The sequence below is a fragment of the Parus major genome, chromosome 27 (genome assembly GCF_001522545.3).
Source record: "Parus major isolate Abel chromosome 27, Parus_major1.1, whole genome shotgun sequence".
Lineage (NCBI taxonomy): Eukaryota > Metazoa > Chordata > Aves > Passeriformes > Paridae > Parus > Parus major.
In genome coordinates this window covers 2,687,454-2,702,776 of record NC_031796.1, presented here as the reverse complement: position 1 = coordinate 2,702,776, position 15,323 = coordinate 2,687,454, and the positions used below count along the sequence as shown (strand labels likewise).

General features: G+C 47.9%; 1 protein-coding gene across 2 annotated transcripts in view; it reads left to right on the top strand.

Moving 5' to 3' along the window:
- NSF (N-ethylmaleimide sensitive factor, vesicle fusing ATPase) overlaps nt 1-15,323 on the top strand; it is a 73,695-nt gene that overhangs the window by 17,074 nt on the left and 41,298 nt on the right. For both annotated transcript variants that reach the window (XM_015651189.1, XM_015651190.1), the window contains exons 3-7: nt 2,595-2,694; nt 5,419-5,458; nt 9,214-9,380; nt 10,601-10,708; nt 11,292-11,367. In XM_015651189.1, the coding sequence (XP_015506675.1) occupies nt 2,595-2,694; nt 5,419-5,458; nt 9,214-9,380; nt 10,601-10,708; nt 11,292-11,367 (491 nt within the window). The remainder of the gene's footprint in view (nt 1-2,594; nt 2,695-5,418; nt 5,459-9,213; nt 9,381-10,600; nt 10,709-11,291; nt 11,368-15,323) is intronic.

Sequence of the window (15,323 nt, the reverse complement as noted above, 5' to 3'; positions counted from 1 at the left end):
CCCAGTGAGCTGCAGTGGGATTTGCAGATCCCAGTGAGCTGCAGTGGGATTTGATGCTGTTGGCCACAGCCCCAAGTGCAGCAGTTCAGCCTCCAGCCCTGCTCCCTGCCCAGTCTGTACCCTGCAATATCTGAGGGTGGTTGTGCCAGGCAGCATGGAAAGTTTGCTAATGTTGGGATAAATCCAGCTCTCCCTTCAGCCCCAGAGCTCACCATTTCATTGGAGAAGGCTGTCGTGCCGGTCAGGATGGATTTTCTTTTGTAAATCTACACTGACCACTCCTAAATCCATGCTCAGAGTGACTCCCAGTCACTTTCTTGTGCTTTAATATGTTTGGCTTCCTGGAGTAGTTGCTCCATCACTTCCCTATGGAGTAAGGTGAGGCTGACCAGCCTGTAATTCCTTGGGTCCTCCTACCTGAAGGCAGGAGTGACATCTGCTGCCTTCCAATCTTCATAAACCTTCCCTGGCTGCTGTGCAGCACCAATAAATGCCTTGTTGACCCGTGTAACATTTGTACAGAACTTCACCACCTACACCAGGTTCCTGGATTGATGCCTGGGGCAGGAGGAGGAGGCAAGGGAAGGGTGTCTGGAAGCTGATGGGTGATTTTGGGTCAGAACCAGTGAGGACTCAGCTCAGTGTCTGCCTGAGCTGGGAGCTCTGGTGTCACTTTGGTGTGCTGAAAATGCTTCTGACCCTGCCAGGCCACCAAGTGCCAGCAGTGCCTGGGAGGGGTTTGCAGGTGACAGCTGGCCATGTCTGCTGGTTTGGGCTACATTTCCTCTTGTCTCCGAGGGCCAAATGTTCCTTCCTGTGTGGCTGGAGCTGTTCCGCTCACAGGATGGAGCCAGTGCAGATCCTCACTTGGATGGTGCTGGATTGGCTGGGCATGTGCAAGTGAAAGCATAGGGAGCATATGTGCATGGAGAACATGGACTGCAGGGAGGGAGGAAGGCCAGGACTGTGGGCCTTGGCTGCCAGCACAGCTCATCCTGCCCTTCCTGACCACGAGGGTCCCATGGAGCTGGTGCCTTGTGTACCCCAAGGGTGCTTGCAGTGCCAGCAACTGTGAGAGGAAGGTGAGGTGAGCCCTGATTCCACCTTCACCCTGCTGCCAGAGCACACAAATCCCAGCCTCCTTTGGTTTTGCTTGCTCATGCCAGCAAGCTGTCTGTCTACCCATGATAAGAGCTATCAGGCTGAGGAGAGCTAGAAGCAGCTTTGGAGTATCTTTGTTGCTGACAGCTTCAATTCTGAGTGTGACAGACAGGCACATGCCATGGCTGCTGCTGTGCCTGCCCCTGACTGCTTGTATCACTCTGGTTTTATAACTGCTCTGTGATGGAATCATAGACTCATTGAGGAAAAGGCCTCCCAGACCATTGAGTCTGATCTGTGCCCAATCCCCACCTTGTCACCCAGCTCAGAGCAAGGAGTGCCATGTCCAGGCATTCCTTGGACACCTCCAGGGATGGGGACTCCAAACCTCCCTGGGCAGCCCCTTCCATGATGTTCTTCCTGATTTTCAATCCAAACCTCCCCAGCACATCTTGAGGTCATTTCCTTTCATCCTGTCCCTTGTTCCCTGGGAGTAGAGGGCAGACCCCATCCCATCCTGGCTGTCCCCTCCTGTCAGGGAGTTGTGGAGAGTGAGAAGGTCCAGGCTGAGCCCCCCCAGCTTCCTCAGCCACTCCTGGTGCTCCAGACCCTTCCCCATCTCCATTCCCCTCCCTGGACACCTTCCAGCCCCTCAACATCTTCCTTGCAGTGAGGAGCCAGAACTGACCCGAGTTCTCGAGGTGTGGCCTCAGCAGTGCCCGGCACAGGGGACAGCCCCTGCCCTGGCCCTGCTGGCCACTCTATTTCTGATACAGGCCAGGTGCCCTTGGCCTTTTGGCCACCTGGGCACACATCAGCTCCTGTTCAACTGCTGTCCATCAGCACCCCCACATCCTTCCCCACAGGGCCACCTCCCAGCACTGCTGCTGTTTTTCCAGCCACACAGATCCTGTCTGAGTTCAAGATCAATTGGTCCCTTTTGCCAGGAGGAACAGCCCCAGGGCCTGTGTGATTTTACTTTTTGTATAGAAATCCCTCCCATTTTTTTCTACTTCCAAACTTCTAAACAATACACTCAGATCCCTGTATGGGCTTTGCATCTACTTTTAGTTGGCATCCCAGCTGGGGATAGTGCTTGTGTGGGGGTAAAATACTGATGCTTTTGTGTTAATGCTTGAGATGTGAAACCAGTGTTGATTTTTAGCTGTGGTAGCCTTGGTGTTTGTGCTTCTGTTTTGGTTCTCTCTCATATGTACACTGCAATCCTGAAGTAAAGGGCTACTGGGGGGATGTAAATATTAATTTTTGGTGCAAACTCTTGCACTTGGGCTTTGAGATCACATTTTATCAGTGAGGGTGGTGGGTTCTGTCACCCTGCTGTGTGTCTGTGCTGAGCTGTGGCTCCAATGCTTTTGGTTTTCCTGTGTAGTCCCAGAGATCAGCTGGGTGTGTCTTTTGAGTTCTCACAGCGCTGTGAGCAATGCAAAACCCTTCTGGTACACATGAAAGTGAAATACTGATCTCTTTTCCAGACATGTTATGGTGAAGACCTCTCCCAACCACAAATACATCTTCACACTGAGAACCCACCCCTCGGTTGTCCCTGGCAGCATCGCCTTCAGCTTGCCCCAGGTATGGGATGCTTGGACTTTGCTGCTCTGCTACAGAATAAGCAAAATCTCTTTTGGGATCAGGATTGAAGATAAGTTCTCTAATTGGAATATTTGTATGCTACATATTTGATTTCTGCCAGCAAAAGTTGAAGGAGGCTTTTACTGCATCTGAAGTGACTGTGCTTATATTGCTTTGCTATATTTTTAATGCATGGTGGGATAAAGATATTGGAAGAAGTGTAATTTAACATTTTAAAAATCCACCAGGAATAAACTATTTGAAAAAGAAAAGCCTAAGCAATATCTGCCCTTCCTTGTGAATCTTTATTGTTCCCTGTTTTCCCTTGACTTTAAAGGGTTTCTTTGCTGTGTTTTTCATTTTTAAGACCTGCTGGAAGTTTTATTGACTGCATTCAGTCATCATTAGTAATTGTAGATGAAAAATGCAATGAAATGCATGAAAGAAACCCCAAACCACTTTGTTTCCTCTTTCTTAATTAAGTCATCATCAGGTGTTAAATGATGGTTAGAATAAGTAATGAATATAATTAACTTCTAAATAAAAAAAAATGAAGCTTGTAGCTTTTTACTGCTCACTCTGAGTCTCATCCCATGAACCTGCAGCAATCATTGTCTCTGATTCGGTGCTTTTGTATCTCCCTGACAATTACTGCTCCAAAGCCCAGTCTCTGTGCTGCAAACACAGATTTTTTTTCCTCAGCACACCTTGGCACAAGCCCCCAAATGGCATTTTGCCTTTTGATGTGCTGGGTCTGGGTCTGTGCAGATGGGTGGGTGAGGGATGTTATATTCACCTGTGGTTTGTGATCCCCAAAGTGCCCAGCAGTGACCAGCAGGAGATGTTTGTGTTGTTAAAGTCAGCAGACTCAGGTCTAGGGTTGATTTTTGTGTATTGCAGTTGTTGTGGAGCCAGGAGAGCCCATCTGCCAAGGGGTGAGGCCTGGTGCTCCCCTTGGAGAAGGGGCTGTGCAGGGAGTGTTGCAGCTTCTGGGAGGTGAATGCTTGATTTATAGGATTATAGAGCTGTTTGGGTTGGAAGGGGCCTTTAAAGGCTGTCTGAAGAGGGACATTTCCCAGTAGAGCATTTTGTTTAACAGCCCTTGTTCAGTATGACCTTGAATGTTCCCTGGAACCTCTCTGGGCAACCTGGAGCAAGGTTTTACCATTTTCACCATATGAAATGTCTAAATTCACCCTCTTTTAGTTTAAAGCTACTTCCCCTTTTTTCTTTTGCTACAGTCTCTACTAAAAAGTCTGTCCCCTTAAAAAGATTTAAGCCCAGTTTAAGTATCAAAAGGCCATAATGAGATCCCTGCAGAGCCTCCTCCAGGTTGAACAACCCCCATTCCCTCAGCCTGCCTCCATAGCAGAGCTGTTTCAGCCCTCTGGGCATTGGGGCATTCCTGATACTGGGTTTTAATTCCCAGTATTTCCCAAAGCCTTGGATAATTGCAGTCAGTCTCACACAACTGTGTTTGCTGTTCAGGGATGTCTGCACTCTGAGGCCTCCAGAACATCTGTTTGTTGTACATTCACTATTGATGTGGAGTTCTTGATCACCTTTATTTGTGGTAATATTGACTCTTAACACTATTAACCTAACTGAACTCTTAACTATCAACTATTAACTCACTATATTTTATTATATATTCATTATATTCATTATATACTCATTATATATTATATGAGTATATTATATACTCAACTATTAACACATTATATATAATTAACTAATTATTAACTCACTATAAACTTAACTCTTAACACTCTTAACTGAAAGCCGTGACAAATTTTGTGTCCTGAGAGCCTAAAACATGAATTACTGCAGAGTGATGACAAACCTTCAGGAAAAACCAGCCAAGTGAGCGTGGGGATTGAGCTGTATCTTTTGCAACAAAGAATATCCTGACAAATCTTCCCCCAGAGGTGCTGGCACTGCCCAGGCTCCCCAGGGAATGGTCCCAGCCCTGAGGCTGCCAGAGCTCCAGGAGAGCTTGGACAGAGCTCCAGGGATGAACAGTGGGGATTGTTGGGGGGTCTGGGCAGGACCAGGAGCTGCACTGGATGATCCCTGTGGGTCCTTTCCAACCCAGGATATTCTGTGGGTATTGGAGAGGTTATAAAGCAGGAAGTGTTCATTTTGTAAGCAAAATCATTGTGTTCCTTCTCCCAGACAAAAAGGCAAATACAAATGACCATAAACTACAGCTTTTTCTGCTGCTGAAATTTCTCCCAGGGATCCTGCTCCTCTGGGTGAGGAGGCTGCCTCTGAGAGGAAAGGTGTTTGTTCTGAGGGACAGGTGTTTGTTCTGAGGGACAGGTGTTTGTTCTGAGGGAGAGGTGTTTGTTCTGAGGGACAGGTGTTTGTTCTGAGGGACAGGTGTTTGTTTTGAGGGAGAGGTGTTTGTTCTGAGGGACAGGTGTTGTGCAGGACAGGTGTTGTGCAGGACAGGTGTTTGTTCTGAGGGACAGGTGTTGTGCAGGACAGGTGTTTGTCCTGAGGGACAGGTGTTTGTTCTGAGGGACAGGTGTTTGTCCTGAGGGACAGGTGTTTGTTCTGAGGGACAGGTGTTTGTCCTGAGGGACAGGTGTTTGTTCTGAGGGACAGGTGTTTGTTTTGAGGGACAGGTGTTGTGCAGGACAGGTGTTGTGCAGGACAGGTGTTGTGCAGGACAGGTGTTGTGCAGGACAGGTGTTCTGACATTTTTTTCTTGTTTTACAGAGAAAATGGGCCGGCCTTTCCATCGGACAGGAGATCGATGGTGAGTCAGTCAGCAGAGCGGTTGGGATGTGTTTATAAAGCTGAATTCATGTTTCCATCCTGAATTGGGAACTCAGATCTCCAGTCCTTCTCCAGGTGATGTGAGGCTTTGTTAGTGAGGGAGCTGCTTTCCTTCTGCAGCTTTTCTGCATTTAATGTTTTTCAGACCTGGAGGGACTGTTTTGGCAGTTTCTCCAGACACCAGCTGCTATCTCAGCCTGGCTCTGTGTGGGACATCAGTATCCATATGCAGATAGGAACATTGAACATGTCCTTGATAGCCTGTTCTGGGTCTCTGGAGAACACTCCCACTAACAGAGGACAGCTCTTGTCCTTGGGGAATTTCTTGGCACCAGCATTGGAATGAACGGGGATGTTTTAGTGCCAGGAGCAGCAGTGTGCCCTGAAGTGCTGAGCTTTGGGAGCAGCACTGATGTTTGCATCAGTAACTGACCAGGATATTCTGCAGCAAGGTGAAGGGCTGAGGTAAATTTCTATTCCTATTTCAAGTCTTCCTCAAGCCTTCTAAGCCTTGGTGAATGTTTGGAGGAGACCAGTTAGCTCTTTTGTCACTTTGTGCTGTATGTCACTATTCCCTCTGCTTTGGATCACTGTCAGGTCCAGGTGCAGCTGTTAAATCTGTCTGTAGCTGCTGGAATGCTGACCAGACTCCTGGCAGCAGCTTGTTACAGGAGGGTCTCCGTGTTCTTTGCTACAGCAGGTCCAGGTAATGGATCACATTTGTTCTTTGGACCATCAGGAGTCACCTCTGTGCTCCTGGAGAGGGCAGCTCATCCTGTGCCCTGCTGGGATCCTGCTCTCTGCACTGGAGTGCTCTGTTCAAGAGGCCACTGCTTTTCCTCTGGAGAAGCACTGTAGCTCACAGTGGTTCCAGGGAATTCCCTCCTTTGGGACTGTGGGCAGAGCTGGTGGCTGCATCCTGTGTCAGGATGAGGAGTGTGGCTGTGGCTGTGAGGGGCTCCTGGGGAAGCTCCTGGCTGTTTGTTTTCCCAGTTCCTGTGGTCTCAGCAGGTCCATGAGCACAGATCAGCACTCAGAGGTGAAGTCTGATGTGTTTGTAGGGACAGGCTGGACTGGGTGTCTCTGCCTCTCTGGATGTCTCACAGACCTTGCTTGAAAACCTGGAAAAGGAGGAAGGAGGCTGGGGCAGACCTCCCTGTTCCATACAATGACCCAGAAGGAGCTTGGTCTCTTCTCCCAAGGAAAAAGGGACAGGATGAAAGGAAACAGCCCAAGTCATGCCAGAGGAGGTGCAGGTTGGATATAAGGGGAAATTTCTTCACAGAATGGGTTGTAAAGGCTTGGAACAGGCTGCCCAGGACAGTTGTGGGGTCACCATCCCTGGAAATATTTGAAGAACTGGTGGATGTGGCACTTGTGAGGACATGATTTAGTGGTGACCATGGTGCTGCTGCTGGGTTGGTGGTTGGACTTAGTGATCTTGGAGGCCTTTTCCAGCCTTGATGATTCTGTTAATCTGTGATTTTTTTGCTGGTCTTGTTCTAAATGAAGAAGGACCTATAACAGGGGAAGACTCATAAATTAATTTGTTTCTCACCCTTGTTTGGCTGCTGATCATGTGCCAACTCACAGATCAATGCTTTTCAGTACTCAGGTCTTTTGGGGAAAGAAGCAGTGATATTCTGTGTGATCAGCTCTTAGAGCAGTTTGTGACTGTCCTTGTCCTGGGCTTTGCTGTAAACCTTCCAGCTGCGTGGGAGCCTGTGTTAACAAAAATAATGCAGTGATTCTGTGCAGTGACTAAATGTCATCTGACTCTGTGCTGGGTGGAAGGGATTTGTAAAGGCATTCTGCAGGTAGAGAGAAGTGTTCACAACCCCAGTGATTTCCCAGGGCTCGTGCTTTGTCCTGGCCCCCTGATAATGTGGAAACTGTGTATTAAATGTCAGTGAAAATGCAGCCCACAGCTCTGTGGAGCAGTGATGTGAGTCCTGCTGAGCCCCTGATGATACAGTAAAGGTTTTCCAGGTGAGTGGTTTTCCTGGTGGGAAGGCAGAGTGCCCTGAGTGGATGTGTCTGTCCTGCCTTCCGTGCACTCCAGCTGCAGCAGCTCCCATGTTCCCAGTAGAGATGCCCAGCTGGAGCCAGGGTGGGCTGTCTCAGGTGCCTTCCCACCCCAGGGAGGTTCCTGCTGCCTTCCCACAGCCAGGAGGTCCCTGCTGCATTCCCAGCCCCTTTTGGGACATTCCAGGCCCCATGCTGCATGTTCCCCTCAGTGCACCCTCAGCACTCAGTCCTGGATGTAAGAGCTGCTCGTGTGCAGCTGACACCTCAGGCCTGGGATGTGACCAAATCCAGGGACTGATATTCCAGAGGCTTTTATTTGACAAAGCCATGAGGTTCAGCAAGAAAAAGGAAACTGCTCAGAGGTGACTTGTAAGGTGAGAGGAGTTCCTGGTGTTTGCTTACAGGACCAAAGGGATAACCCTGCTGCCATATCCCTTTTGAAGGAACTCAGTGCAGTAGATCAGGAAATAGTGGAGTGTTTTCATCTTTATCCCTGTTTCCTGGAAGATCTGTCTTTGGCAGCTCCTCCCAGGGTGGCCCATCCCAGGAAGGATGTTTGGTGTGTGTGCTGTGTTCTGGTAGCACCTTCAGCGAGAGACAGGCTCTCCTTGTTCCCTTCACGTGAACAAGTCCTGCAGCAGCCCATGCCTGAGGCTTGGTTTGCCATCACACCTCAGCATCTGCAGGTTTGTTCTGGAGCCATTCTGCTGCCAAGGGCTGCACAGGAAATCACAGATGGAGTGAAGGGACTTTCCCACATTCCCCTTCTCCTACTTCATCCATCACTGCTGTAGCAGAGGAGACTTTGTTCTCCAGATTCAAAGTAAACCTTTAATGTTCCTCAGTCTTCTGGAGAATCATTGGCTTCTGCTGCAGCCTGGTTTCTGGATTGCTGGGCCTTGTTTGTGAGGTCCTGCCCATGGGTCACCCATGCTGAGCAGTGTCCCTGGAGTTGTGCATTGTGCTGCCCTTCCCTTTCCACCCTCTTTCCCTCTTTGCACCCTGAGTGGCCTCTTGTTTCCCACGTGCTGTACCTGTGGGGTCAGGTTGGCAGTGACTGTGCCTTCCCTGCCCCTTGGCTTTCTGTGCAGGTTCTGCATCACTGAAGGAAACCTGGAAATGTCAGGATGGGCCCAAGGGCACCTCTGGGCTTTCCTCAGTGTCGGGGATGAAGGACAGTTGATGATGTGTTTTGTTTTGGGCTGACAGATTGCATTGCTGCATTTGAATGTGCAGTAATTCACTTTCTGCTGCCTCATCTGGGGAAAACCTTGTCAGCCTGTAGCCACAGAAAACCAGTGATGGTCTCTTGTCACTGCATTTGAGCAAGACTAACCTTAAAGCTGCTTTTGGGCTTCCTGGAGATGTGTCCAAACCCTTGGGTGGAGGTACAGCCATGTGGGACCATATCATGTCTGGATTTGCTTTCATTGTCCTCATTCCCCAAAGTCTGTGTGGTGTTAGAGCTGTTTTAAAAGTTTATTAAGAGTTTTTAGAGAAATGCAGGGATTTTCAGTGAAAATTTTACTTTTTTTTTGACCTTGTAGTTGAACACAAGTTAAGAGAAATTAGTGTCTCTATCAGAAATAATTTATTCAGTTTTACCAAGTGAAATTCTCAGGGGAAGGAAGTATTGCCAAACATGTTTAATACACTGAGGGCACCTTGCTGTCCTTAAATATGCTATTTCCTGTTTTTTTTTCCCAGTTTCCTTATACACTTTCGACAAGACCAAGCAGTGCATCGGCACCATGACCATCGAGATCGACTTCCTGCAGAAGAAGAACATTGACTCCAACCCCTATGACACAGATAAGATGGCTGCAGAGTTCATCCAGCAGTTCAACAGCCAGGCCTTCTCTGTGGGCCAGCAGGTGGGCTCTGCTCTGGGGCTTTGAGGCTCCAGTGGGCTAAAACACCACGTGCAGGCTTGGGAGGGACTGCCAAGAGCTCTGCAAAGGCTGGGTGAGGGGCAGGATTTGTTCCTTGTGTGAGGGATGTCTTTATGAAAAGTAAAACCATTGTGACTTTCATTGGGAGCATGGGCAGAAGGGTTTAGAATCTGCTCTGTCCTAAATCTTTGAGGAAAATCCCAGATTTTGGGAGAGCTTGGGTCTCTCTGCATTGTGGCTTGGTTGGATGTGAGCATGGCAGCTCCTGGAATCTTTTGGCAAGTAATTTTTGCCTCATTCTCTATAAGATCAAGACAAACACCAGATTTAATTCATTCTCAGTGGCACCTCCCAAGTGAAGTGTATTTTATTTTTCTGGAAGTGTCCAAGGCCAGGTTGGAGAGGGCTTGGAGCAGCTTGGTGTGGTGGAAGGTGGGCAGAACTTTAGGGTCCTTTCCATCCTGAACTATTCCATGATTTATTGATGCTCTATGGACTTAAACAGCAAAACAGGGATGAAGGATTTTCCCTGGGTACCTTGGAAAGCTGATGTTCCTGTAATTGAGCCTGCAGAGGTCTGCAGCAGATGGGCTTCAGCCCCTGCAAAGCCCTGTGTGATAGCCTCTGCTTTGCCTTGTTCTCAAAACAGCTCAAGGTTGGTCTCTCATAGTTTTTACACCTTGCAGGGTCTGAATCCTGGAAATAAAAACTCAGGGAAAGGAATTGTGCAGACTCAACCTGGTTTTCTGTGGGATGGACTCTACTTCTCGTTACATTCATTCTCTCTCTCATTAGCACTATTCCTGAAGTGTCCTTGTCAAGCTGAAATGCAGAAGATCTGAAAGTTTTGAGCTAAATTGTTCTCCATGACTAGCACCAATTATTGAAGTGAGAGGAAAATGTCATCAGATGATAAAGAACATTGAGCTGGGGAGAAGGGGGGGAATAGATGATTTTCTTGGAAGGAGAATTTTTCTTTGAGTTTCTCCAGCTGACTTCATGTTCTGTACTTTTAGGTGTGTTACACTTATATTGGGGCAGGGAAAGCACAGGGGCAGCATTCCAGAGCTTTACAGTGAAAAAAACTCCAGAGGAGCTGGGTGTTTAACTTAGTCTTCAGGCCTCTTTCCCTTCAAATCTTAGTAATCTTGTCAGAATCCTTTTTAGCTTTTTTTAATGAGATTTGTTTTCCCTTTCCACAGCTGGTGTTCAGCTTTAATGACAAGCTTTTTGGGCTGTTGGTGAAGGACATGGAAGCCATGGACCCCAGCATTCTCAAAGGGGAGTCTGGAACAAGCAAAAAGCAGAAGGTGGGCTCCCAGGAACTCCTGTCCATTCCTTGGGGACTGCAGAGCTGCAAGTCCTGACCAGGTCCTGCTACCAGGAGCAGTTTAGGTGACCTGCCTTTGTCACACATCTGGCTGTGTCACAGGAGACAAGGAGCATTGTTTGCAGTTCAGTGCAGTCTCCACTAAACTACAGAGCTGGGAAGGATACAAGGAATAGCCCTTTGATCTTTAAGTACCAATTCATGGAAGCAGCCTCTCTTGAGTTTGTCTTCTGGATGTGTCCAGCTTTGATTTTTCCTTCTGTAGAAAGGACATGATTTTATTTTCTCCCTTTACTTGCTAGATCTTGCTGAAATAAAATAGTTGGGTTTGTACTAAACCAGTAACTTAAAAGCCAGGTTGTTGTACCTTATGACCTTCTCCATTCAATGGTGTTTGTTTTAGAGGAGGGGTTTGTATTTTTCATTCTTCCCAGTGAGTTTTGAGGTGAAGCTTTTGCTGCTTTTTCCTGATGTCTGAGATGTGCTTGGATGTACCAAAGGAGCAATCTGAAGCTGAGTCTGGTGGTAATTAATGTAATTATTTCTTTCCCTTCCCTTTGCAGATTGAGGTTGGTTTGGTTCTTGGAAACAGCCAAGTTGCCTTTGAGAAAGCTGAGAACTCCTCTCTCAATCTGATTGGTGAGTTCCTGCACCCAAACAGAGGAATAAATAATGCTTGAGATCTGCTGCTTTTCAGGCCTAGGAGACTTCATTGCCTCAAGGCTGTTTTTTGTCTTCACTTAGGCTTAGATTAGCAAGGCCAAATGGACCAGTAGATCCAGCAGACAGCAGCTGTTTGAAATCTTTTAACTCTTCAAACATCAGAGAATGATGTTTTCAGGGACAGTAACAAGCCAACAGCTCTCCCATTAAATTTAATTAAAAGAGAAGGGATTAAGAAATTGAGAGTTTTTTAAAAATGTGTAGTCAAAATGTCAAAGTCCTGCTCTTTGGGAGGCCATGGGAGCTGCAGAACAGCAGAGGGGACACTGTGTGTGTAACTGCTTCCACCAGTTTATTCACACAACTGGGAACTGTGATTTAAAGAGACAGTTTCTAAAACCTCAACAAAACAAATCCCTCCATCAAAGAAATTGGGGAATAATTGGTGTGTCCTCCACACATCCCTTTAGAAAGTGGTTTAGGGATTGGGCTGGGCCTGGAGTGTTCCCATAGAGCCACCAGTTTGAGTGGTGGGAGCTGGGCCCTGGGGAGGCAGTGAGGCCCTTCCCTGCAGTGGCTCAGTGTGCCCTGGGACTGTGGGGGCTTCCTGGGGAGCAGGGACACCTGCTGTTCCTTTGGCTGTTCCTTTGGCTGTTCCTTTGGCTGTTCCTTTGCTTACCAGTGGTATGAGGTGTGTGACTCTTTCCAGGCTGTGATTCAAGGCTGAACAGACACTTTTATATTAATTTTTTCTTGTTTTTCTTCCCTGTTTTTTTCCTTCCTCCCAGAGTCTGTGAGCTAAGGACACTTCTCCTTTTGCTGTTGCTGTTCCACAGATCAGGAGTGTCAGGGGCAGGCTGCTGGGAGTGGGCTCAGGGACACATGAGGTTTATTTTTGCAGTAGGCTTCAAAGCACAGCTCTGCTTGGCTGGAAGTGCTCAGTGCTGTGAGTACTTGCCACAGGAATAAACCATCCCAGGGTAGCAGCCACTTAGGACAGGAGAATTCAGCTCATCCAGCACTGCAGGAGCTTGTGGCAGGGGCTGAGGTTTGATGCTGCCCTGAGGGGCCACATTTGGGGCTGGGACTTTGTGTCCTGTAGCTGCTTGCTGTGCCACGGTGGCTCCAGGCAGTGGAAGATGTGAGGCTGGTGTGTAACCACACCTTGCACCTCATCAGAGTTCTGATCTGAACACTCAGCCTGTGCTGAAACCCCAGCACAGCTCTGTAGGCTGTAGATGGCTGTAATTAAGCATCCTAATGAGGGTACAGCTGTTAATAACACCAAATGAAACTTGCAGGGGCAGGGCAGTGAGTTCCCACCTGTGACTGTGGGATTACACCCGTTCAGTTTTCACTCTGCTGCCAGGACAGCTGGGGCAGTGTGAAATAACCCTGTTCACTGAGTCACAGCAAGCAGGGGGATTGCACCTGGTTAATATTCAGAGCCATATAATAACCTGGGATCTCCCTCCTGACACGTGTGGCTGTGAGGAGTGGTCCTGTGGGAGAGCTGCTGGATTGGGAATAGGGAGCCTTCCCCAGGATTCTGTTTTATTGTCTGCAGACAAGACAAAAGAGCTTCTTGTGCCTTGATTTACTTCTGTCAAATTGGTACTTCATTTAATCTCCTCATTGATCTGAGGCAGAGCTGCTTAATGTGCTTTGTTGATCTCTGGGGAATTGTAAAGTTCTGAATAATTAAATTGTGTGAGAGGAGATGAAAGTGAAGTGAGTGTCACTGAGTAAAGGGCCTGCATTATTTGAAATGAGAAGAACTGTAATAATTTTTTTTAAAGCAAATTCTGTTTGTTCTGTTTAGCATAAAATTGTGTTATGAAACCAGTGGAAGAGGTTTTAATCCAATCTGCAAGAATTTTACCATGCTGAGGTGCAGCCAGAAGGGGGGAGTGTAGGCCAAGCTCTGTGGGAGCAGGAACAGCCCTGGCTGAGGGGTCTGACCTAAGAGCTGGAGTGCAGCACTGGGATAATAAACACAGGGGAATTGTGGATTGGTGCTCCCTGCAGGGCTGTAGGTGCTCTGTGTCCCAAGTGCTGCTGGGCTGTCCCTGCCATGTTATCCAGAGACACGTTCCTGTTTGTTTTGCTGCCCTTGGAATTGAAATATTGATTCCAGATGTGTTTAGACCAGAATTAAAGAGTCTGGTTGAGCTCACACAGAACTGCTGTTTGCTGTACTTCCTGGATTTTGGTGTTCATTCATTATTTGGCTGAACTTGAAGTACCTCTTAGAAGAGCTTGTGGAACAGAGCAGCAAAATGCACACTTTTTGTCTGCTAGGATTGGATATTGGGCAGGGATTGTTCCCTGGCAGGGTGGGCAGGCCCTGGCACAGGGTTCCCAGAGAAGCTGTGGCTGCTCCTGGATCTCTGGCAGTGCCCAAGGCCAGTTTGGATGGGGTTTGGAGCAGCCTGGGACAGTGGGAGGTGTCCCTGGCATGGCAGGGGTGAGACTGGATGGGCTTTAAAGTTCCTTCCAACCCAAAGCCACCTGTGACTCTGTGATCTCTGTGATTCTGTGCTGTTCTAGGGTGGGAATGGCCCCAGGGCCAACCCTTAAAGCACTGTGTAAATCTAAGGAAACATCCCATTTCTGCAATAGTTAAGGTTAATTGGCAGGGTTGTTGCCTTTTCTCTGGATTGTGAGATCTCTGTGTGTTTCCCTGGTAGATGAGGATGCTGAGAGCCGTGTGGAAAGTTGATCTGGCTGATAAAAGTGCCAGTGCTTGTTTATAGGCTCCCTTGCATAAAGCTAAGGTGAGACTACATGGATTTGTGCTTGTTTTCTGCTTCCTGAACACTGTGAGTACTCCCAAGCTCCTCTGCAGAGGGAGTGAGGAGCTCTGAGGCTGATGCTCGTCAGCAACAGGGAAAGGAGGCGCTTGTAGGGCTGCAAACCTGTGCTCAGGGGTCTGGAGTGCCTCTGGAAGAGGTTGTGGAACACACAGTGAACCGTGGTGGTTTGCCTTTGTTCTTCTGAGTTGTAAAGGAATTGTTTTGTGTAGCTGTGCTGCAAATTGCTCCAGTATCTGGGGATTAAGAGTGGTGAGTGTGCTGTTCCTTTCCCAGGGATTCTGGAGAAGCTCTGGAGAGGTGCAGATCTTTGAACCTGAGGTCTGCACAGAAAAAAATCAACAGGAGCTGTAATAAAGCATTAACTTAGAGGATACCTTTAGAAGGGTGACACACTGGGAAGGGCCAGCCTGTCTTAAGGGCAGTCCTGCCTCATGATCCTGCTGGAGTTCATTACAGTGATTGGAAAGCTCTGGCAGCAGGGCTGACATGGGCTGGTTGTCAAAGCTTCTCCAGCAAAGTTCTTTGTCAAAGTTTCTTAAGAAAGAATCAAAATAGAGATCTGTGGGAGAGAAGGTCCTTGCATGAGTCAGTGAGTGATGAAAGGGAAGGAGGAAATAGCTGATGTCAGTGGAGTTCAGTGGGAATCTCTGCTGGGCTTTGCTAATCATTGTGATTATTGAATAAGCTGGGAAAGAGCTGGAGCAATGAGGTGCCCAGGCTGGCTCTGACTGAGCTCAGTGACTGAGGCAGGAAATGCTAGAGGAGATTCAGTACAAAGAACTGTAAATGATGTGTGGGAGGAGGAGCTCTCCTGACCTGAGTAGAACTGATGGCTGTGGTGGGCCCAGATCCTGAGGCAGGATCAAGGGAATGGGCCCTGATGTTAGGAACTGTTAAATGTGGCTGCTAAGAATGATTAGTTATTGAATAATTATTATTAGTTATTGAATAATTATTGTTACAGAGGGATAGGAACAAAGCAGAGCATCCATCATTCTGTACCTGTATTGAAGGTACAGCTGAACTGCAGCACCTGCATGTCCATTTGCCCATCAGAGGGTGTGGGAGGGAGAGAGGAACAAGGGTTCCAGTGTGGAGTTGCTGCTGCACAAGGAA